The following is a 23,523-nucleotide window of genomic DNA, read 5'->3' as shown; positions in this document are numbered from 1 at the left end:
CAATGGCGGCTCTGCCCTCGCTGCCTTTGGGGTCTGCCTGAGACAAAGAAACCCCAACCTGTCAAAATCACCTTTATTTTGTACCATTAAAATGGCACGTTGCAATTCTTATGGATAAAAAGACCAGTCTGCTCACCTTAGCGGGGAACAAAGCACAAGCGTAATTCATTTGTGTCCAAATTGACCTGTCAAGATCACTCACAAAGCCATTAATTGTTTCAGTCCAAGTTTTATTTTGGCACTGAGGCTTGCTTAAATAATAACAGGGGTTTTATCCCTCAGTCTTTACAACATGGAAATAAAACCAGAACTATTTAAGATGACTTGATGAGACATCACAGTGAGGCACTTGGAGCATTTACGGTAACAGAGCAGGCCAGGCCTATGCTCCTCACATTTAAATTAAATTAAAACAGCAGATAATGCACATTTGCCATCCTGTGATTTAAAAAAAAACCAAAACCTCACACTTTTGATTATTTTTGATTAATTTTGATTCAGTCAAATCCACAATCCTTTTGACGTTTAAAGATTGTCTGTATTGTTCTTTTTAAAAGACAATTAGGCTGATCCAAAACATGCTTTTTTAAAAAAAAGACTCAGTTTTCACATGATACAGTTGGGAGTGAACCCAGCGAGAACCTGAGACCTTTCCATTCCCTTCTACCAGAGCAGCAAAGCTGCCAACTTTTTAGAGTTATCACAGGTGATAAGAGGATTCCAGGTAAATATTCACGTGCTTTAGGATTTCACGTGGCAATTTATTTACAGCAACTCAGCACCACCTGCTGGCACGACTTCTTTTTTAAGTAGTCTGAAAGATGTGGTGGTTTGTTTGCTTAATTGGCATCATTTTTTTTTATGTCTAATTTTAAACACTCAGATTTTTCTCCCACATTACATCTGAGCCACTGCAGCTATTTTGGAGATATGTAATATGGAGGAGGGACGTCAGCTCAGAATTAGAACATGAAATATGCAAATGGAATCAATCTAGATGAACATTATCTCCTGCCACGCTGCAAAAAAGGGAGTATTTTAGTTCCCAGCTCCAATTTCTGTGTTTCATACAGCCCCTAGCACATGTACCAGCCTTAAAAGCTGACTGCCAGCATTCCTGGGAGACTTTCAACCTGTACAAACCTCTCCACATCCCCCATAAACTCAGTTATTTCTTATTCTCTGTCTCAGTGAAAACAGCCAGACACTCCCTGCAATTACTCCCTTCAATTTCCAGTTTTAACTGACCAATTCCTTAGTTTTTTTCCCACAGGGATTACAGTTTTAAGGGGGCTTTCATCAGATGGATATTTCCACTCAACCCTTCTTGCTTTAAATATCAATGATGACAAAGACTTCTGGCTTTTCATCTTCACAGATCTGCATTGCTGAGTAAGTTATGGCTTTGACCTCTGTGCCCTAGAAAAGAGACACAAACCATAGATTTTCTAAATTATATCCCTTTTACCAGTTCAGAACCCCCCAGTTCTCATCACTTTCCTCAAATGCTATCCATTTTTTTCCCCAAAAAAGCTGTCACTATATTTGTTCTGATGAATAAGGAATTTGCCACACTAATGGCCAGGCCAAATAGTAAAAAGGGAACTCTTTCCTTATTTTATTGCCTCCCAATACCACAAATTCCTCCTCTTACCTCTGACAGACCATCAACATTTGCTAAGCTAAAAATGACACAGATCAAGACATCAGATTTTGCTTCTGACAATTCTTTAGGCAAAAAGGAAAGGAGAAAAAAGCAAAACCTGACTAAACAGAAATCTGTACCAACAGTGTCAACCGAAAATTCTGAATATAGATTGACTTTCTGTGCTGTCAACATCACAAAAAGGAAGCCAACTGAGCTACTTTGTTGAGTTTTGCTACTGCTGAGGAAATGTCATGCTCAGGCCAACAGTTTCAGGGACACATTTCACAAAACCAAGCAGAAAGGGAGATTTGAGCTCAGTGGTACTTCAGCCACGTTTATATTTGGATCCCTGCAGAACTCAGAGGTCTGATTTAAAGGACACCACACTTCCTCCTCCTAAAATGGAAAAGAGGAACCACTGCCTACCTGTGGGTGTTTGTCTAAAGAGAATTCTTCTCCCCACCTGTAAAGGCAAAAAAAAAAAAAAAAAAAAAAAGAAAATAGAAGAGAGGTGTTGCAATTTTGGTAATATTTACCAAATGCTATAATTAGTCTCAGTGATGAGCACAGAACAGTGAGATCCTCATTTAAATCCTCAAAAGAAGCAAGGAAAGTCCACAACCCATTTTCAGACAATGGTTTAAGCTCACCCAATGGATCTTATTTTGAACTGCATTCGGTCAATGTGAAGCACTTTCACTTCCTGCAGAGAGTGGGAGGAGAAATGTTGTCAGCCACACCTTCTACCTTCAGGCAGAAATTCCCAATAAATCCCACTTCCAAAAGTTATTTTCCACTGTTCAGACACCTTCCACCAGCCCAGATTGCCCCAAGCCCTGCCCAACCTGGCCTTGTAGACTTTGTGTTCTTTTTTCTCCTAAAATACCACTGCATTCAGAGCTGGGATTATCAAGGAACAGCTCTGCCCTACAAATGGAAAAAGAAGAAACCAGAACACTCACCCTGGGTATAAAAAACTGATCAGCACTGAATTTATACAGCCATTCATCCAGGAAGTGGAAGAGAAGAGACAACAGGTCATGCCCTGCGTGGTAGAAACAGAGATTATCTCAACAAAAACATTTTTAAGAGCATCTCAGACGCACAGAAGATTAAAAAATAATGTTTAATTATATTTTAATGAACTGCACTTAGGCTAGGTGTAAAGACTGAGATTTTTGGTACCTTTCTCCCTCTCATAACTCTCCACAGAAGAAATGCAGCCCTCACCTTCTGCCTGTACCTCCACTGTATCCACAGGTTCCACAGTGCCTGTGTCTGTCATGTAGCCAAACATGGCCATGGCACACTGCTCAAAGGCTTCTTCCAACGTGTCTCCCCAGGCATGGAGCCTAAAAACACATGGAATAATCCCTGGAGCCTAAAAACACATGGAATAATCCCTGGAATACAACACTGGATCACAACAGAAAGAAACAGCCACATGCAGGTGAGCGATCAGAAGATGGGAATTTAGGCAGAGGAGGTGAATGAGCAAAAAGCACCTGGTTTTTTCTAGAAGGAGAAGTTTGTCAGAAGAGTTTCGTGGCAGAACATGGAAATAAATGTTATACCAGCCAGTAAGAAGCTCTTTCCTAATGTGGCTAATTGGTGTCTATAAAAGTAAGCCACACAGAAGAAATTTTGTTTAAAAGGGGGAGATTTAAAAGAGGAAATTTTTTTGAAAGGAAATTTCAAAAGACATTTCCAAATAACACAGGGGCTTAGTCAGAAGCACCACAGAACCACTAGAAAAGAAACTAAACACAATTCTATGGTGTCCCAAAAGCAGGAACAAAGCTGACCACCAAAGCACTCAGTGAGTGACATTTCAGAGCTCCACAAGGTGCTACATCTGCAAACTGTCCTTGGCTGTCAGCCCAGGCTTAAAGCAGTGTAAGAAATCACCAGTTTGTCACCCTGAGAAATCCCAGCTGCCCACACTTACTGCACGTCCGCCGTGTGATCCAAATCTGAGGGGAAGCAAAAAGAAAAGGAATGATGTCACCAAAAAGTATTTATAACATGAGGATTTAAACCAAAGATCACATAAATATCTGGTTTTCTAACAAAATGTTTTTGCATTCATCTGCAGATGCGATGGATCTTTTTTTTGTAGTGTATTAGAAAAACTTGGCATAAGGTGGAATTTTGGATTATTTCTGCCCCCCAAAAATAATCTTCTGTTTAATGTGATTATGTCAGTGCAGGGTTTGGCTGCTGAAACCCAACAGGCTTCCACAAGTTAACTGCAATAAAAAGAAACTTTCACCAGGAGTAAAGAGCTTGTGCTGAAGTCTGCAGGACTGAAAATTATTCATGCAAAGGATGAGCTTTGCAAAGATTTCCAGCTCAGTGAGGAAATCCACCTGTCCACACCCAAAAGCAGCCATTATGCAAAGAGAAGAATTTAAAACATAAGATGGAATATAAAATAGAAGGCAAACTTGACTCCTGAAGCATGATTATCATCCCATCTATCCAGTTGTACATGAACCTCATTTATATTTATTCAGAGGAATGAAAGAGATGCAAAATTCCAGCAGAACTAAGTTGGGATGTGAAATAAACGCTCACTTCAACTGAAAAAATTGTTCTGGTGCTGTTTAAAGAGATCACAGACTATTAAAGGGTTCTCAACAACGGTCTCTAAAGCAAACAAATTCCTTTGGATGCAAAAGAGGGATAAAACCACCTCCAGTTCTGGAAAGTGCATGGCTGTCGTGACGTGTCACCCTATTTCTGCACTTCTATCAAATAAAGATCTGAACACGGCCTAAAAACATAAATTCTAACAGAGGTAACAGACACTGGAGACACAAAACCAGGCAGGGAATGGCCCCTGCCTTAAGCTGGCCCTTGGGCTGCCACCCACATCCTCTCAGGAGACATTCCAGGGGTGGGGAAAGGCAGAGATCATCATCTCTAAGTCGAGTGAAAACACCACACACAAGAGCAGCACACTTTTGAATGCCTCTTCCTACACGAGAGGTAGAAAAACTGCTAAGGAATGGCTCAGAAGAGGAAAAATTTCCAGGGTGAGATTTAAGTAATTTATTTCCATCGTGATTTTTTTTGTTTTCAGAACGATGAAGACAGAAAATCAGTTTCTCATTTCTGTATTTCCTGTTCTCTTCCTCACAACAGCACTGTCACCACCACCAGGGTAATATTTTAAAAAAATATATTAAAAAAAATACTTACATTCATATTTTTTGCAGAGAGGGGGGTACTTGGCTTTGACAGCCTTCTGCTCCTCGGTCAGGTTGTAATCCCTGTCCTCTGCTGCCATCGCTGAGGGCTCCACAGGAATCTCTCCCTTCCTGCTGCTGGGACAGTGCAGAAATCCTCAATCACTTCCTGGTTTCCCCACGGAGCTGATTCAACCTGCGGAGAACAGGGAGGATCCCTCTCAGTGCTAAAAATTCGTGTCCTCTCAGTCGTTTCTGTGTCAAACGTGGGAGGTGAGGAAGTTGGGAGTTCAATCCCACAAGCACCAAGTGATGGTCTGTTCAGCCAGCAGAGCCAAGGGGAAATATTCCTGATGGGAATTGTGGACTTGGGCCTTTTCTGGGAGGGATTGTGTTTCTTTTTCCTTGTGTACACTGAGCATTCCATTCACTCACAAATAACCAAACACAACTCTGATGGGAACAGCTGTAGAGTGAATTAAACTTCCATGCTTTAGGTTAATTTGGATTTTCTAATTTTTTTTTTGGAGGATACATCACACACCTGAAGTGTCACTGCCCCTCAAATCCCCTGATATCACCTTAGAGAGGATTTTTCTCCAGGAATAAAAGTTGTGTTCTCTTAGGACGAGGATTACATTTAAACCTGCAGACCTCAAAGCACTTGTGTGTCAAATCCAGCTGTCACCTGTGTGCAAGGGATTTGCTGTGCTCCTTTTCTGGCTGACTTTTTTCAAGTAAAACAAAAAAGAAATCCCTAAAGAACTGTATCAACTCCCCCGTTTAAAAGTCAGATTCTCACACCGATCTCGTAAGTTGCTGTTTTCCTGTTCATTTGTAAATCCAACAGACACAAACTGAAGAACCCAATTAACTTCAGGCTAATTAATTTTCCTCTCCAGATTTCCAGACATCATAACCATTCCTTAATATTTTCGTGCATTATGAGATTTGTCCACAGCTGAACCCAAACATTTCCCCAGACAATGCAAATAATTTACAAATATCCCTTAACTTTTACACAGGAGTTGCTTCTTACTCTAAGGCTCAGGAACAAGACATAGGATTTCCAATTTCTAATTTCAGGTAAATATCTGGGTGTAATGAAAGGGAAATTTGAAATTGAGAAATCGGGGCATCTCTTGAGGAATAAACCCAGATATTGATTTGATACTTTTATTTTAAACCTGTTAAGCCTCAGCTGTGGACACTCAGGTCCCAGGTTACCCCTCAGCAGCAGACCAGAACCAGCAAATATTAGGCCTCTAAAACTCACCGCAGCACTGAATTGTGGAAAAAGGGAATATATTCGTGATTACAGAGAATTAATAACACGCCGAGAATACCGGATAGCGTCAGGGCGGCCCTGGGAGGACACCTCGGCCCACACACGCACCGGTCCGGTCCCGTCCCGCCCCGATACGCTCTGCCCACGTCTGCGGTGACCGGAGGAGCCGCAACCACCGGTTCTTCCAAATCAGGGACCGGGAGAGGGACCGGGAGCAGGACCGGGAAGCGGGAGCGGACCCCGACGGCGGCGCGCCTCAGCGCGGGGCGCGGCCCCTTTAAGAGCGCGTTGGGGGCGCTCCGGAAAATGGCGGCTCTGGCGGGGGGAACCCACCCACGTGACCACCGCGCGCGCTCCCGTGCCCGCCCCCTTGCTCTCCGCCGATTGGTCGATTCCTCCCGGCGGCGGGCGCTGATTGGGCGGCGTTGGCGCGCGAAGGGGTGCGCGGCGCCGGGAGCCGCACGCAGCGGGGGCAGGAAACAATAGACGGGAGCCGCGGCCGGAGGGGTCGGAGCAGCGAGCGCAGGAACCGCCCGCCCGCCTCGCTCAGCCCGCCCCGCCTCGCTCCCCGCGGCCGCCGCGCTCCCCCCGCCTCGCCATGGCGGACAAGGAAGGTAAAGGCTCCGTATGGGCGGCGCGGCCTTCGCCGTGAGGCGCGGGGTGCCCCCCCCCTCTGCCGTTACGGCGTGAGGGGAGCGGGGCGGTGCCGCCAGGGGGCGCGCGGGGGCGGGGCCTGAGGCCGCCCCGCTCATGGCCGCCGCTGCCTCCCGGTGCCCGCGGTATCAACCGGGGAGAGCGGCCTGGGCCGGGGCCCGCTGCCCGCTGCTGTGGCCCTGGCACGGGGTTTGTGAGGCCGGGAGGGCCGCGAGAGGGGAGCGGGCGGACAAAGAGGTGTTACCGCCCAGGGTGCCCCCGGTTCGCTGAGGGGGCCTCCATTTCATGGGTGAGCTCCCGTTCTTGGGTGAGCTCCGGTTCTTTGGAGGTGTCCCCTTGCCGTGGGGGTGTCCCCTTGCTCCGGGTGAGCTCCCCCAGGTCTGCCCGTCGCCTTTTCCTCTCCACCGGTGACAGATGGGCCGAGAAAGTGTTGGAGAGTGACAGGGCAGCATAAGGAGCCTTGGAAAACTGGATTCTGGGAACAAGTAGTTCAAGGCTGCGCCCAGACCGGTCTGTTAAACGGCAGTTGCTGGATCTTCTGTGTTTAAACATGGTTACAAGTCTGGGTTCTGCCTCCCTGTGCACTGTGTCTCGGAATTTTATTGTGCTGCTCTAACAACATCATTGTCAAATCATCTCAGAATGGATTGGGCTGGAAAGAACCTTAAACTCATCCCATTCCACCCCTGCCATGGTCAGGGAACACCTTCCAGTATCCCAGGTTGCTCCAAGCCCTGTCCAGCCCGCCCTGGGACACTTCCAGGGATGAAATTTGACATAGTTAATATTAATTTCCAACCAAATATCTAGAGAAAAGGATTAACATGTGCAACAGGGGATTTTTAACCATTTAATAACTACTCCAATAGAGCAAATAGCAAACCAGGGTGTGATTGATATGCTTGGCTCTAATCCATTCCCTGCCCACAGCGCTGTGTGTCTGTAAATACATTTAAAAATAATTAATTGTATGTATTTCTTAAAAAAAAAAAACACTTCAGCAGCCTTTGATGATGCGGTGGAAGAGCGTGTGATCAACGAAGAGTATAAAATATGGAAAAAGAACACCCCTTTCCTGTATGATCTGGTGATGACCCATGCCCTGGAGTGGCCCAGCTTGACTGCTCAGTGGCTTCCTGATGTCACAAGGTAAAGGGACCCTCCTGCTCTCTTTGTAAAGCAAAATAAACAGCAAATCCAGGATTATGCTGAGCGTTTAAGGTTGAAATCACAGAATCCCAAGCTGCTTTGGGCAGGAAAAGACCTGAAATCTAATACAGGGACACCTTCCATTATCCCAATCCCTGTCCAGCCTGAGACACTTCCAGAACCTCCCCATCCTGACAGGGAAGAGATTTTGTGATCCGTGTTTTGGTTCTCTTCCCCTGCAGACCTGAAGGCAAAGATTTCAGCATCCACAGGTTGGTGCTGGGCACCCACACCTCAGATGAACAAAACCACCTGGTGATTGCCAGTGTGCAGCTGCCCAATGATGATGCCCAGTTTGATGCTTCCCACTATGACAGTGAGAAAGGAGGTGAGAACCCAAAAAGGAGGATTTTAACCTTTTTTTTTCCCCCTTCCTTTGTCAATAGAAAATTTGGTTTTCCCTAAAATTCAGGCAGCAAAGTTGAGTTTTTACTTCTGAAATAATTTATTTCTAAGTGGTGCCTCCTTAATGGACAAATACTCTGTTTCTTGAATGTCTTAATAATCTAATGATGGTAACAGAAGGTGGAGGTTAATTGTTAATTAAAATATTTGTTAATTGTAATTACAATATTTGTGTGGGGGAAAACCCTTCCCTATTTCTCAGGAACTGACCTTGAATCCCAGAGGATTCCCAGCAGTGCTTTTAATTGGTATTTTTATTACATGTTGGTAAAGTCATGCAAAAAATTCTTACACAAGTGTAAAAGAGAGTGTTTTATTTCAGAGTGTGACATTTCAAACATTCTTCATTTGTGAGTTCTGCCTGATTGGGGTGAAATTGGGTTTTATTCCATGTGTCAGACTAGAATTTGATGCTTGGTAACCTTCGTGGCTGTTTCAAGTTAGACATTTCTCCTGTTTGCTTGGCTGAATCAATCTTTCCACCTGGTGAAAGTCCTTGATGAGCCAATGTTTGCTCTTCATTTTACAGGAAGTTTGGATTGTGCAATGAGTATTTTGATCTTTGGGCTTCTTCAAGTTGTTTATGAACACGGAGTTGTCTAATAAATACTTGTGTCTGTTCTATTTTAGTATTTCTGAAAAATATTCTAAATTAACTTTGAAAGAATCCAAAACTCATTCTTTTTGCCCAAATTTTGCTGTTTTATGAATTATTAAGTTACTTTATAAAGATAAGGGAGCTTTAACAAGCTGTATCACAATCCTAAAATTGCAATTTGTTTTTTTTTACCACAACTTTGCCTGTTCTGAGAGCTCGGGAGCAAAGCTTGAATCAACTTTTTATGCCTTGTTCTGAATCTATCTTCTTATTCACAACTCTCTTATTCCTAGAGTTTGGAGGCTTTGGCTCAGTAAGTGGAAAAATTGAAATTGAGATCAAGATAAACCACGAGGGAGAGGTGAACAGAGCCCGTTACATGCCCCAGAACCCCTGCATCATTGCCACCAAGACTCCCTCCAGTGATGTGCTGGTCTTTGATTACACCAAACACCCCTCCAAACCAGGTCTGTGCTTCAGGGAGCAGCCAGTTCATCCCCCAAGGGTGAAAAATGAGGTTAAGAAATGGTGTGGTTTGCTCCTTATTTGGGATTTTAAGGCCCTGTGGGTGTTTTTTTCAAGAGGCTGTTTTGTATGAAGTTTAAACAAATGAATTCTTTAGGGAAGGAAACGTTTTCCTGCAGTTCCAGTGTTTCTTTTGTCACCTCACTGTGAGGTTTTGAGGTGGTAGAAGGTGGATTTTTTGGAAACTAGGGTTGATTTGGTGGGTAGCAGAGCTATTCCCCTGATACCCTGTGAATATATTAACAGTCATTTACCTATGAACTCCTCAAGACAGTTTAAAGTAACTCATTTTGCCATTTGTGAGGAGGACCAGAAGCCCTTTCCTCACTTCAAAAGCGCAGTTGGGAGTTGATGAGAGGAAGAAAACCATCTCAACCATTTCTGGATGTTCAGGAGGAGTTTTTTAAGCAGCAAGAGCTGAGCTGCTGTTCCTCCCTCCAGCTGCAACTCAAGCCAAAGCGTGGAGGTGGCAAATAAATAAAGTTAAATAAACTTAATGCCAGCTATTCCAGGATGTGCTGGGAACCATTCCAGCCACTGGAATCCTTACCCTGCCTTGTTCCAGATCCTTCTGGGGAGTGCAACCCGGACCTGCGTCTCCGTGGGCACCAGAAGGAGGGATATGGGCTCTCCTGGAACCCCAACCTCAGCGGGCACTTGCTCAGTGCTTCTGATGACCATGTGAGTGCTTGGGGCACAGCTGGGCTAAACCTGCACTTGGCTGTGCCTTGGGAAAGGCAAAAACCTCCTGGCTTTGAGGGAGAGGAGGGGAAGTGTAAAGGTGTAATTTTTTGACTTTGTTTTGGTGTTGTAAAGACCATTTGCTTGTGGGATATCAGCGCTGTTCCCAAAGAAGGCAAAGTGGTGGATGCCAAGACCATCTTCACGGGACACACAGCCGTGGTGGAGGATGTGTCCTGGCACCTGCTCCATGAATCCCTCTTTGGATCTGTTGCTGATGATCAGAAGCTCATGATGTAAGTGAGGGATTTCCCTTCACGGATCGTTTGTGCCCCTCAGTGTTTTCTCATCTCCACAATCTCAGTGAAATGGGATACAAACCTTTGTTAATCCCGTGTTTTTCCTTTCCCAGCTGGGACACCAGGTCAAACAACACTTCCAAACCCAGTCATTCCGTGGATGCTCACACAGCTGAGGTGAACTGCCTCTCCTTCAACCCCTACAGTGAGTTCATCCTGGCCACAGGATCAGCTGATAAGGTATTTCTGTCTGCATCTTGGAAGGGCCTTGCTCACTTTCTGGGCTGGATGTACATGTTGGTAACTTCAACAAAACATTTCTGTATTTTTTTTTTCTCCTAGACTGTTGCTCTATGGGACTTGAGGAATCTAAAGCTGAAGCTGCACTCCTTTGAATCACATAAAGATGAAATATTTCAGGTATAAAAAAAGATCTTTTATCCTCACAGACTTAGTTCTGCTCAGCAATCTGGAATAGAAAAGTAGTTTTTTCCACAATATTTTTGCACTTAGATTCATATTTTATTCTTTTATCTGCTTATACTTCTCTGGGTGTTGTTGTGGAGCTGCAGAGCTCCAGTACAGAAAGAGAGTCCAGAAAAGGATCAGGGAAATGCTGTGGAGCTTTAACCACAGCAGAAGGATGAAATGGTAGCAGTGCAGAGTCCATTAAATTATTCATGGCAGCAGATTGAAGCAGGAGGCTCAGGGAAATGGTTGCAGTGTTTCCATCTCCTCAGCCTGGTCCTGCAGGAAGCTTTAACACTCCCTGACAAAAGATAATTGCTGATTTTGCTGCTGTAAATAGAGAATGTTCACATCATGGGCAGCACCTGCTTAGCAGATTAAATATTTCCATCTCCAACTCGTGCCTTAATCAGAGGAAAAATATGTAGAGAGTATTTTTTTTTGACGGAGGGATTATCAGTTCAGACTGTGTTATGTCTAAATAAAATTACAGAATCCTAAAATACCACCTTAGTGTGCAGAATTCTGTGTTCCTTCCTAATCCTGTGATCCTATTATAAGTGCTGTGTTCTGGAGAGCTTTATCTCCAGCAGGAGCAGTAAATGTGAGCTTTTGGGCAGTTAAGCTTAATTACAGTGATTTCTTTTCATGTGAGAGCTGTGCCTACTGCTGAAGGAATCTGTGAGTTCTGTTTGTGCAACCCTTATTAAGATAAGGAGCAGCCAATACCCTTGGGAGCTGTTTGCACTTACAAACACGTGGGGTTTTGTTGGAGGGAAAGTTCCAGGTGGCACCTTTTTGGTGAAATGTCACTTTTTATTGTGTGTGTGTGAACATTCCCAGTCTTTCCTGTGATAAATGTTATTTACAGGTATTTGCCTTGTTGTCAGTTTGAGTTCTTGTAGAGCTTTTCAGGGCACAAAGTGAAGCCTTGGGGATGTCACAGCTCCTCAAAAACTGCTTTTAAATTTATCTCTGCAGGTTCAGTGGTCTCCCCATAATGAAACCATCCTGGCCTCCAGTGGCACAGACCGCAGGCTAAATGTTTGGGACTTGAGGTAAATCCCAAATTCCTTCAAATATTACTGATTCATTTCATCACACCTCAAAAAAAAAAAAAATCCAAACCAACCATTTTTTTATCCTTTTTCCCTTTTTTTTTTTTCAGTAAAATTGGAGAGGAGCAATCCCCTGAAGATGCTGAGGATGGTCCCCCAGAGCTGTTGGTGAGTCTTTTCACTCTCATTAATTACTTTTCACCTATTACTCCCCCTGCAGTGCAAATTTCAAACTATTTCCCTTTTTGTTCTGCCCAATCCCAGTTTATCCATGGTGGTCACACTGCAAAGATCTCGGATTTCTCCTGGAATCCCAATGAGCCCTGGGTCATTTGTTCTGTATCAGAAGATAATATCATGCAAGTCTGGCAAATGGTGAGTTGTCTGAGGAGGTGCAGGTGGGTGATGGTGTTGAAATTCCTGGATTTCAGCATTCCTGCTTTTATTTACAGCCCTCAGAATTACCCAGTTTGTAGCACTGCTGAAATCTCAGAGGGGCAGTGAAATCCCCTTTAGCTTTGGCCAGAGCAATTGTTTCCCAAATGCTCAGGAGATGTTTTGTATTAACAAAAAAAAAAAAAAAACAACCCAAAACATGGAAGTGCTGGTGCAGAAGGAAATTTTTCCCTTCTGTGTTTGAGCACCAAGGATAAAATTGAGGTTTCTCTATTATTGTCTTAAAGAATATTTGAGATTTCATTCTCCAAAGATGAAAAGGGAACAGGAACAGTTTGCTGACCCCTACATTCCCAGCTGTTGAAGGTTTTGGAAAACAACCTTCAACAAGACCATTTTCCTAATTTTTTTGTTTGTTTGTTCATCTCTAAATTTTGTTCTTGGCAGCTTTTTGTGTAGTTCCTTTAAAAAGTGCTGCTGAGTAGAGGGTCTACAAAATGAATACCTGAAACACTTTTTTTTCAGTCTTGCAGTGAACTCTCCTTTTTAGAGGACATTTTTTGCCACCTGGATTTACAGATAAGATTGTGTTGCTAATATAAATGGGATCAGGGTGATCCATATCTGCAAATAAAAAACGAGCAGAGCTTTGTGGGGGTGAAATCCTGTCCAGAGAGGTGGGAAATGCTCCCTCAGTGTCCCCATCCCTGTCTTGCAGGCAGAGAACATCTACAACGATGAAGATCCCGAAGGAAGCGTGGATCCTGAAGGTCAAGGATCCTAGATGACAACTTCTCCCTGTTTTTAGTCTTTCTCCTTCTCTTCCCTCTCAGCCCTGATATTGACTTAACACTGGTTTTGAGACACACACACGTAGACTTTGTCTTCAGCCATCCTCCTGTAGATCCCATCAGGCTTTTCCACCCACACACTGAGAACTCACCACCCCAAAAACAAAAAGGGCTCAGCCCCCTCTCCTCAGCCAGGTCCCTGCTGTGGTTCCTTGGCAGAATTCCTACAGGAGCCTCCTTTATTGGTCTTTTTAAACAGCCTTCATCACACACAGCAAGCTTGGGATTAGGTGGTTTTTTTTTCCTCTCTTTTGCTTGCTCCAGCCACAGGCTTTTGCCTAATTTAAACAAAAGTTAAATTGGCAGAGCTGCCCGAGTGGGCTTGAGCCAACAGAGATGATCCAAGTGTTAATCCCCTGACAGCTCAGAAATGGTGTGGAAGGTCTCGTCCTCCTCAGTCCAGCTCAGAAGCCTTGGAATTCCTTTAGTTATCTGTACCTTGTGGCTTTTTTTTTTCTGCTTTTGCAGATATAAGACTTGCAAGTTCTGACTTGAACTGAAATTTCTCTTTTTTTTTTTTTTTTTTTTTTTTTTTTTGTGTTGGGTTTTTTTTTCTCTCCTGGCAGTTCTGGGTTTTTCATTCCTTCCTTCCTTTTCCCTTTCCTCCCTCCTGCTGGGCACCAGCAGTTTGGATTTGTTAGCTATTCCTGCAAGAGCCTCCTTCACCTCTCATGTTTTTTGCTCTATTGTGTGTTTCTTGAGCTGTGTTTTCACATAACGTTTCTTTCCTTTCTGTGAAATGGTTTTTTTTTTTTTAAAACAAAACTTGAGGGAGCCCTCAAGTTGTTCAAAAAGGTGTTTGTTTGTACCAACGGATGACCCCAGTGCCCTCAACAGCCTTGGCAGCTGGTGGAAAACAAATGAAAACGTGGATGGGATTACGTTTTTTTTAGGAGTTTAGTCCTTGACCACAAGGTCCTGCCTGTCTTCCACTCGGGTGTCCAGTGCCACCAGCAGCCTGTTACTCTCCATCTCCTCATGACTAATTGAGTGTAAGTTCTTCAGTTGGAATAAAGTTTTTCTACGTAAACGCTGCCGAGTTTGGGGGAGTTTTGTGCTTGTTTCTGCTTTTACTGATTTATTGAGGATGTCTTCAGGGAGCTGAGTGTGGTCTCTACCTCTGTGTGTCCATGAGGTGCTGGTAGAGATATATATTATTTTAATTTTTAAGATGTGAAATTGGGTATTTCTCCCCCTCTCGTTTCTTCTGCTTTGTGAAATAAATTAAATATAAATCAAATAAACATTTGAACCCCCAAGCAGCCACCAAATCAGTGAATTGTTCTTCCCCTCCAGCCCTGCTGCTGTCTGCATTTTAACTCTGCCTTTAGCCCTTGCCACAATTGTTTTTTTGTTACAAACACCTCGCTTTGGCAGACGAATTTGGGCTTTTGAGACACAGCCCTGAGAGTGAAAAGGCTCCTTAAACTCTGACCTTTTATTTTCAGTGTGAGACTCGATATAAAGTGGAAACCTCTTCCCCACCACCTCCTTTCTGTGGAGCATGTCCCAGTACAGCAGAAACTCTTGAAATACAAAAGAAAATCCTCTTCAAAGGAGAAAGCTTCTCTTGCATGTAAACTTCAAAGTCAACTCCCCCCCCCAACAACAACAGCTTCCAGAACTTTCTGTGCAGGCTAAAACAATCTGGAACAAGACACCATTTTTCCCAAACACAGCAAAATATCAATCGGTTATTCCTCAACCATATCCATTGTTCAGTACAAAGGTGATTTGCTCTGCTCCTCTGGGGAAAAGCAGTTTTTTTGTTTTTTGTTTTTTGGTTTTTTTTTACTACAAGAGCAGCAGCAGCACCTGGGGACATACCCAGGGAAAAGGATTGGTTATTCCCAGCTCCAGGCAGCTGCTGCCCATCAGACAGGATAAAGCAGCATGAGGAGACATCCCTTGTGTCCTCTGTCCACTGGTTTTTGCTACAAAGAGGAAAATTCTGTGGTTCTAACAGTCCTGCTCTGCTTTTTCCTCCGATTTGCAGAGGTGGCCGTAGATTTCTAAGCAGCTCCTGTGAGGGGAGAAAAGAGAAATTCAGGTTATGGAACATTTACATCAAGGCTTTTGGCTGGAGAAAAGAGAAGGGAAAAAAGTTCTTTTTGTAGAATGGAAGAAAAAGGAGTAGGGAAACACTTCAAGAGGCTCAGTGTGGTGTGCTGAGTGTGTGGGCCCAGCCCTTCCAGAGCCTTTGGCAAACAGGGTTGAACAGAAGGGAATGTCGTTTTTGGTGGGAGCTGCTGGAAAAGGCAGCTCAGAGCTGCACTTAACTCTGAGCTCCCCGGAGCAAATGTGAAAACTCATTTAAAGGTGTCGCCCCCAGGGATGGGAGTTTGTAGATTCCAGGAGTTAAGAGACTCCAGTGCTGTATTTGGGGTTAAATGTTGGGGCTGTGGTTTAGGAGAACCCCAGGGTGGTGTTGGGATCTGGGCTGAATCCTAAATGCAGTTTGTCCCCTTGGGAATGGCTGGTGACAGCACAGGCTGAGGGAGCTCGTCCCTGTGCTTGGATAAAAAAAGGCTTTGAGGTAGGAAATGTGTTTGAATGAGGAGGTTTGGGTGGAGAAGGGGAAAAAGGAGCTGTGAGGCTGCAGAAAATGGTTAAGAGTGTCCAGCTGAGGCTGGAATAACAAAACAGCTCCACGTTGGGTGAGTAAAACAATCCACAAACTCATGGATGCTTTCTGGAGCTTTGGAAATTCACGTGCAATGAAAAGCTGAGTGAAATCAGGAGAGGACAGTTCTTAGCATCCCCAGCACGGCTTCCCAAAGCCAAACCTCGGCTCCTTTCCACATATTCCTAAGGAAACCACCACTTAAATCACCACACCTCTTTTTGGGAAGCCGCTGCAGGAGTTCCCAGCAAATCCCTCTTGGCTGTTGGGCAAAGGAGCTGCAATTCCTGCTGTGCTGCCCTGCTGGGGAGCAGGAGGAAAAGCCAGGGCTGTCCCCGAGCTGTGTGACCCCACCGTGGGCTCTTCCCCACCATCCTTTTCCTCTTCCCAGCCCCTCTGCCCCGCAGGGATGAGACCCAAACCCACTTGTAGATGGAGAGCTCCCGGTGGAGGCTGGTCCTGAGCTCCTCCAGCTCCTGGTTCTTGCGCTGCTGGAGCTGGACCCCGTTCTTGAGCTCCTTCAGCCTGTCCTCCAGCTCCTCCACCTGCTCCTGCAGGGACAAAAATGAGTGGGTCAGCTGAGGCAGGATCAGCAGGATTCCCTCACTCTCCTCAGGGATTTCCCTGTGGATGGTGGTGGTCGGGACAAGCACAGCCAGGCTGCCCCTGCCCAGCCACTCTCTTTAAAAACCTCTAAAAAACCCACCAAAAAAAACAACAACCACAACAAAAAAAATCTTGGTTTTAATACAAAGGTGGGAATTTGGGCAAGGCTGGGGCTGCCTTTTGTCCTTAGGCTTCTGCTGGCTGCTTGGTTTTGTCCCCTAAACAACTTCGTGTGTGTTTTGAGAAGCTGCCAGAGCTGTAGAAACCCGTGAGTCGGAGGGAGATAAATAAGGAATTTGGGAAAAGGGAAACGTGGAGGCACACCAGGGGTCCAAGAGACCCTGAAAACCCAGGACAAGCCATGGCATGGGTGCTGGTGCTTCTGATCCCCATCCCAACAGGGAGGAGCCCGTGATGGAAGGGGAATGGCAACTTCCAGAAACCGCTGGGAGGAGGCAGCGATTGCGAGCCGAGAACAGAGAGTGTTGAAAGGGAGGAGATTAATTGTGGAGCCTCTTTGCCAAATGTGCTCTTGGAGATATTGAATTGCCTTGTCCCTCAGGCCGAGGGGATGCTGGCCCAGCCAGAAATAACCCTCCCAAGAGGCAGCCTGGCCCCGGGGCTGTGGGCACACGGGTGAGACCCTTCCTGGCTGCAGCAAGGGCAGAACCTGCCCCAGCAGGAGAAGGATTTGAAAGAAAAGCCACCTGTATTTAAAACTGGCTTTTCCAAGCCTCTTGGCTCAGTCCAGTGCTCGGAGGAGCTGTGGGTGGATGGTGCCTGTGATCAGCAGCATCACTGAGCTCCGGGAAGGAGGAAATCCCCCATCCCTTCCACCTCCTCCCTGGAGCCACTTCTGAGGGGACAAACCCAAATGAATATATTCAGAAGAACCTTATTTTCTAAGCTGGGTGAAGCCCTCAGCTTTCCCACCACCTCTCTGGGTTTGCCCTATGCCCAGGGGCTGCTGTCTCACCTGGCCCATTCCAGGGTGTGGGATAATTTTGCTTCCAACCAGCAGCAGATATTCCACATCCTCACCCACCCTGCTCCTTCCCTGGGCCCTACAAGCAAACCCTGCAGCATCCCCATCCCCCTGGACGCAGAACACGACTCCCACTCTCAAAAGAGGGCAGAGTGGTGCCCTTTGGGGGCACCTACCCGGTACTGCCCGACCTCCTCATCCCTTTTCTGCTTGACCAGGACGATCTGTTCCTCCAGGCTGCGGTTCTGCAGCCTCAGCCGGCTGACCTCGCCCTGCAAGGGCCTCAGGGCTTCCTTCATGCCCTGGATCTCTCCCTGCATCTCCTGCAGAGCCTTGGCCCCGGCCTCTCTCCTCTCCAGCAGCCGCAGCAGCTGGGGCTCATAGTGCTCCTCCAGCCCGCGCCGGCTCTCGGCCACGAAACTCTCGAACTCCACGGAGAGCCGGCGGCTCTCCTGCAGGTACAGGTTGTCCTGGCGGCAGGGCGGAGCCTCCAGGCGCTGCCTCAAGGCTTCCTTCTCCTTCTCGCAGGTCTCCTTCAGCTGGGACAGCTCCCCCGAGAGCTGCCCGGCTTGGCTCTCCAGCTCGCCCTGGTAGGCGGCGTGCTGGGAGAGGTCGTGCCGGCGGCTCTCCAGCTGGTACTGGCAGGCCACGCATTCCTTGGTCACCTTGAAGAGTTTCTGCTTGATCTGCCGGATCTCGTCCCGCAGGTTGTCCCTTTCCAGCTCCACCTTGGCCAGCAGCCTGCAGGCGGCCTGGATCTCCTCGTGGGCATGGCGGATCTCCTGCAGCGCCGGCTCCCGCAGCTGGGCCAGCTCGGCGATCAGGCTGTCCCTCTCCTTCTCCAGCTGCTCCACGATCTCGATGCACTCCTGGAAATAGTTCCCCAGCTCTTCCAGGGTCAGGCACTGGTGCTCTGTGGTGTCAGCGTCCAGAGGGTTGCCTGCTCCCTCTGTGTCCATGTCCAGCGGGATCCCTGCCCCGGCTGCATTGTCCGGGATCGCTGCCCTGTCTGTGTCCATGGCCAGTGGGATCCCTGTCCCCCCTTCATCCACATCCAGTGGGATCTCTATTCCATCCGCTTCATCATCCAGTGGGATTCCTGTCCCACCTTCATCCACGTCCAGTGGGACTCCTGCCGCATCCACATCCGCTGGGATCCCTGTCCCACCTTCATCCACGTCCAGTGGGATCTCTACTCCATCTGCATCCATGTCCAGTGGGATTCCTGTCCCATCTGCATCCACGTCCAGCGGGATTCCTGCCACGTCCACACCCAGAGGGATCCCAGCCCTGCCTGCACCCTCATGCAGCTGAGTCCCTGCTGTGTTTTTCTCCAAGGAGGGATCCTGGCTGGAGTCTGGGCTGCCCCTGTGCAGGGGTTTGGATCCATTTCCTGCTGCCTCCAGAGGGGTGTGGGGACATTCTGGGTGTGGAGCAGCTCCTTCAGCTGCTCCCTGTGGGGCTGGGGATCCTCTGGCTTCATCCAGCTGCAGCTCTGGAGGGGGCTCGGGCTGTGCCATCAGGTCCCTGGGAAGGAGAGGGGATGTGAAGCAGAGCAATGAGTGGGGCAGGTCTCAGCCTTTCCTCCCCACCTGGTGGGACCCCCAGAGCCAGGGAGGGTCCCACTGTGACCATCCCTGTGTCACCCACAGGGCTCAACGCTCTGCTGACAACTTGGGCCCAGACTGTCCAAAATAAGGAAAGAAAACCTTATTAAAACCCCATTAAAGCGTGTGACCACCAGGGAGGAGGAATGAAGGATACAAACCCAGACCCCAAACCCAAGAGCTGCTCCGGTGCCAACCTGCCAGGTCCAACCTCCCCGGGGGCACCGACCTGACCCGCGTGGTGTGAGCACTCCCTGGAAAACCCGCGGGGATTTTAGCGGTGTGGCATAACCTCACGGCAAGGGAATGCGCCGCTGGAAAGCGCAGGCAGCCTCCGGGATGACTGAGATGGAGCGAACGCCACACGCAGAGCCCCGGGCGAGCCGAGCCGTCTGCAGCAGGAGCCCGGCGCTTTGCAGAGTCATCCGATCCCTCATTGTCCCCTAGACACGGCACCTGCGGCTGCCACCACCAAACCCCGGCTTTTGCCTTCTCCCAGCTGCTTTTTTTTGGGGGGGAGGTTAGGATGGAGACAAGAACGCTCGGGGACGAGCCGGGGCTTCTCCCGCTGCTGCCAGGAGCGCGGTGGGATCGGTGGGAGGATGCTCTCACCTCTCGGCCACGCTGCTGAGCTCATGTCTAGTCATTCCCGAAGGAATGAGCGCAGGCTGGCACTCAGAGCCCTCGGCTCGGAGCAACGGCTTTCAGCAAAGAACTGATTTTCACCGATTACTTTCTCTCCTAATAAGGCAGTTTTCGGCACTGCTGACACATCGCAGCCTCGGACTCCACGGCGGGCGGCTGGAGAAGGGGCAGCCCCTGGAAAGGTGGGGAAAAGGCTCCTCTGCCCCCTTTTTTTCTTTGCCCTCCCCTCTTGCCAGCGCTTGTTTTTCAAAGTTCTGCCATCCGCCTGGCATTGGCAGCACGGGAGGGGAGGGCTCCGTGTCGCCTCGCCAGCGGGGCTGGGGGAGTCTCTCCCACCTCCCACCCCTCATCCCAGGCCCCCCAAACCCCTGCGTGCCCCACAGGGACATTCTCCCCCTATCTGATGGTTCCTGAGGGTCCAGGAATGCTGAACCTCACATCTTCCCAACCCCATCCCTGCTCTCTGGCCAGTCCCAGCTCACCGAGGATCCAGCCCCCATGGGACCCCCCTGGAGGACCCCGGCCCCTTTTTGCCCTGCTGGGCTCTTACCTTCCTCCCCTGGAGCCCAGCGCCGCCGGCTGTGCGCTGCACATGGGCTTAGCATGGGGCGGAGAGGGGTTATTAATAAACAGGGCTGGAAATCAGACTCCTCGGAGCAGCCGCTTCCCCCCGGCCACCGCCTGCAGTGCCAGCTGCGGGCTCTGCCTTCCTCCGCCCCGGGGAGGAGGAGGAGGAGGAGGAGGAGGAGGAGGGCGGGGAAGGCCCGGCTCTCTGCATCCCTGGCAGAGGCAGCCGCAGGGACGGGCTGCAGCCAGGCGCATCCCTTGGGGAGCAGCCCCCATGGCGCCCCCCGGCTCTTCCCTTCCCAGCCCTGATTTATGGGCGGTTTAGTTTGGGTTTTTCATCCTTTCCCGTGCCGCTGGAGGCTCCTTCCCCGGATCCACAGGTCCCCATCCCGCCGGGGTTCTGAGATGGGGATAATGAGGTGCCTCGGTGGGAACCCCCTGAGGCTCTGGGGTTTGGCTGTGGTGGGAGGGGAAACGCCAGAGGATGTCCCCGAATGTCACGGTCTCCCCCCGAGGATGGAATGGGATTTGTGAGGGTGCTGGTAGCACAGAGGTGCATTGATTATCATCGGATTAAACGCCAATATCTCGGGGGCCTTTTGACGGCCCACAAACCCCAGTAATGGCAGAGCGCAGCCTCTGCTTCCTCTTCCGCCCATAACCCATCCCTGCCACCCTTCTCCCTCTGTTTTGGGGATGGAGAATTGACGTTTCTCCCTGCAAAGCCCCGTGGTGGCCGTGGTCACACTCCTGGCTTGTCCTACACCCACCTGGATCCCCACCCACAGCTCTTCCCTCCCACGGTGCCCATCCTCATCCTCCTCGCTCCGTGGATCCCAAACCCACATTTGCCCATCATATCACCGACAAATATCTATCTAAAATCCCAGTTTTTAGATGTATTTTGCTACTTGGAAGTGGGTGCGTCATCCCAGGGTCAGTTTTTGGCCTGGCCACCCCTGGTGTGGTGTCCCCGAGCCTACCTCAGCCCTCTCCGCTCCTGCCGTGCCCAGGAAGTCGGCACTGTTCTCTCAGGAAGTCTCGGCTTTAGGTGCCCCAAAAGCGGGCGGCAGAGCACACCACAGCCTGCGACACCGCCCGGTGCCACCCCGCCACTGTCACCGGCACCTCGCCCATGGCTCGCTGGCCACGGGGATGCAGAAATCAAGTTTAAAATAACGGCGCTAGGTCCATCCTTCGGGAACAGAGCTTTAAAAGGAAAAGGGAGATTTGAGTGGAGTTTTGTTTTTTTTTTCCTCTCTTTTTTTGGATCCCATTGCTTTTTTTTTTTTTTTTTTTTTCAGAGAGACACACCTTCTTTTTCTCTCTCTCTCTCCCTCCCTTTTTTTCTCTCTCCTTTTTTTCCATGAAGCGCCTCTATTTTTTGACTCAATCAGCGAGGAATGCTGTTAAATTCACACAAGTTGGGTGTATAAATATCCATCCGGAGCTGCCAAGGGAAGAAACCTGCGCATCACACGGGCTGAATCCAACAACCCTTGTAGGGCCTGGAGGGGACAATGACAGCGACAAGCCCAGGCTGGGGTTTATGCGCTGAGCTGCCAAGGGCGGGGTGCGGAGTGAGGAGGCTCAGCTGTTCCCCGCTCCGTAAGGCGATAGCCCGGCCCGGGCCCCGGCACCGGGATGTTTTGTGGATATAACCAGGCAACAAGAGGCTCCGGTGTCCCCGGCACAGCCCGGCCGGCCGCGGGCACACACCGGGGCCGTGCAGGGAGATGCCGCCCGCAGCCAACAACGTGGACTTTGCTCCGGTAAACAGAGCTGGAGGGGTGTTACCGCCGCTGCCGCAGGAGAGGGAAAAGGCAGCAGAGATTTGGAGAGATGCAGAGTCGGAGATCCGCGGCAGCGGCTCTAACACGGCTGAAAGGGGTGGTGAGGAGCGAAGAGCAGCTGTGGGGGTTCTTTCACCCCGTCTCTGGTGCCCTGGCGCTGTGTCAAAGCTCCTGGTGGATTTTTCCTTCTCGTCACGCACGGCAGATCTGCCCCGAGGGCAGGGACCCGGCGTGACACCACCGCCACCAGCCTGTCCCCGCGCTGTCCCCACACCATCTTTGGGGACAGGCTGGAAGTACCAGCCCCACTGCAGGGCTTTGGAACCTCCGGCAGCTCCAGGGAGCATCCGATGGAATTCCAGTGTGGATGGGGTTTAGGAGCGGCGATCCCGGGCAGCGGTGCCCCACGCTGTTGTCTCTGTTTGCCCAGGGCGCGGGGCTGGGGCCGGGGACGGCGCTGCCAAATCCGGCCCCTCAGTGCGAGGAGCTGCAATCTGCTCCCAGGGGAAAGTGTGATTCATCCCTGGAGCTGCGAGAGCACCCGGGGAAAGGCTCCCGGCTCCGAGGGCAGCGCCCTGGGCGGGTCAGGGGTCTCTGGATGAGCCAGGTTTGAGGGGCTGGATGTTCCCCTTGGGGACAACTTGGTTTGCTTCACCTCCTGCCTCAGTTTCCTCAGCTGAGAGCTGGGGAAGGAGAAGGAGGGGAGGAAGAGGAGGAGGAGTGAAAGGTGGGCATGTGCCAGCTCGGGCACATGAAAGAGGAGCCCGAAGGCGCCGTCTGCCCCGCGGGGACCTTGGGATCTCCACGGGAGCAGGGTCACACCGTGTCGCGGTGCCACAGGCGCCAGCGGCTCCTGCTTATCTGGGTGCTGGGTCCGGCTTTCCCTGCGGGGACGGGATGAGGAAACATCCCAGCGGCTCCCGAGGGAGCAGAGGGGTTGAGGAGCAGTTCCAGCTGCTGGCATCCTTGGAGTGTGTCTGCTCCCACATCCCGCTCCTGCAGCCCAGAAATCGGGATTAAACATCTGCCTCAAGGCTGCCTGTCCCTGCAGCTCCCTCAGCACCCCGGCGTGTCACTTGTGTCACCCCCGGGGGGGATTTCACACCCCAGGGCTGGCACTCACTGTCAGCTCCATCACGCCTGTGCCAACCCTTGGGGACAGCTCTGATGTGTCTGTGACATCCCACACGGCACCGAGGCTGCGCTGACATTCCCACGGGCTTTTTTTCCTCTTTCAGGAAAGGTTCGGGATGCTCACACAGCAGCAGGAGATGCCTCTTGTGGCCACCTGTCCCTGTCACCGCCTCCCGGGTGATGCTCCTGGGCTGTGACAGAGCTGTCCCTTGCAGCATGAGCGAGCTGCTCTTTATCCATCCCATCCCAGGAGCACCTGAACAAGGAGATCAGCGCTTTTCCCATGACATTT

The 23,523-nt window shown here is 49.3% G+C and overlaps 3 protein-coding genes across 6 annotated transcripts; 1 reads left to right on the top strand and 2 right to left on the bottom strand.

The window, feature by feature from the left end:
• Nucleotides 1-213: 213 nt before the first annotated feature.
• On the bottom strand, nt 214-6,439 carry ZBTB8OS (zinc finger and BTB domain containing 8 opposite strand). 3 transcript variants are annotated; one of them, XM_066335004.1, is made up of 8 exons: nt 6,186-6,439; nt 4,853-5,035; nt 3,597-3,621; nt 2,879-3,000; nt 2,611-2,693; nt 2,299-2,351; nt 2,075-2,111; nt 214-1,419 (listed from the first exon to the last, which is right to left on the bottom strand). In XM_066335004.1, exons 2-8 carry the CDS (start codon nt 4,938-4,940, stop codon nt 1,333-1,335), a joined length of 495 nt encoding a protein of 164 aa, XP_066191101.1. In that variant the 5' UTR covers nt 4,941-5,035; nt 6,186-6,439; the 3' UTR covers nt 214-1,332. The 3 variants fall into 3 exon arrangements, with proteins under 3 accessions (XP_066191101.1, XP_066191100.1, XP_066191102.1); XM_066335003.1 differs by having other exon boundaries at nt 6,236-6,439; XM_066335005.1 differs by lacking the exon at nt 6,186-6,439 and having other exon boundaries at nt 2,879-3,029; nt 4,853-4,909.
• A 122-nt stretch (nt 6,440-6,561) lies between these two features.
• RBBP4 (RB binding protein 4, chromatin remodeling factor) lies at nt 6,562-14,023 on the top strand. Of its 2 annotated transcripts, none has more exons than XM_066335381.1 (12): nt 6,562-6,741; nt 7,786-7,930; nt 8,173-8,318; nt 9,287-9,460; nt 10,084-10,199; nt 10,335-10,495; nt 10,612-10,738; nt 10,841-10,918; nt 11,948-12,024; nt 12,135-12,192; nt 12,289-12,399; nt 13,139-14,023. In XM_066335381.1, exons 1-12 carry the CDS (start codon nt 6,726-6,728, stop codon nt 13,202-13,204), a joined length of 1,275 nt encoding a protein of 424 aa, XP_066191478.1. In that variant the 5' UTR covers nt 6,562-6,725; the 3' UTR covers nt 13,205-14,023. The 2 variants fall into 2 exon arrangements, with proteins under 2 accessions (XP_066191478.1, XP_066191477.1); XM_066335380.1 differs by having other exon boundaries at nt 7,783-7,930.
• A 1,012-nt stretch (nt 14,024-15,035) lies between these two features.
• On the bottom strand, nt 15,036-20,444 carry SYNC (syncoilin, intermediate filament protein). The gene is made up of 4 exons (XM_066335379.1): nt 20,288-20,444; nt 17,662-19,012; nt 16,321-16,445; nt 15,036-15,294 (listed from the first exon to the last, which is right to left on the bottom strand). Exons 1-4 carry the CDS (start codon nt 20,329-20,331, stop codon nt 15,231-15,233), a joined length of 1,584 nt encoding a protein of 527 aa, XP_066191476.1. The 5' UTR covers nt 20,332-20,444; the 3' UTR covers nt 15,036-15,230.
• Nucleotides 20,445-23,523: the final 3,079 nt, after the last annotated feature.

The sequence above is a fragment of the Sylvia atricapilla genome, chromosome 24, assembly GCF_009819655.1.
Source record: "Sylvia atricapilla isolate bSylAtr1 chromosome 24, bSylAtr1.pri, whole genome shotgun sequence".
Classification (NCBI taxonomy): domain Eukaryota; kingdom Metazoa; phylum Chordata; class Aves; order Passeriformes; family Sylviidae; genus Sylvia; species Sylvia atricapilla.
This window is presented reverse-complemented; position numbering and strand designations above follow the sequence as displayed.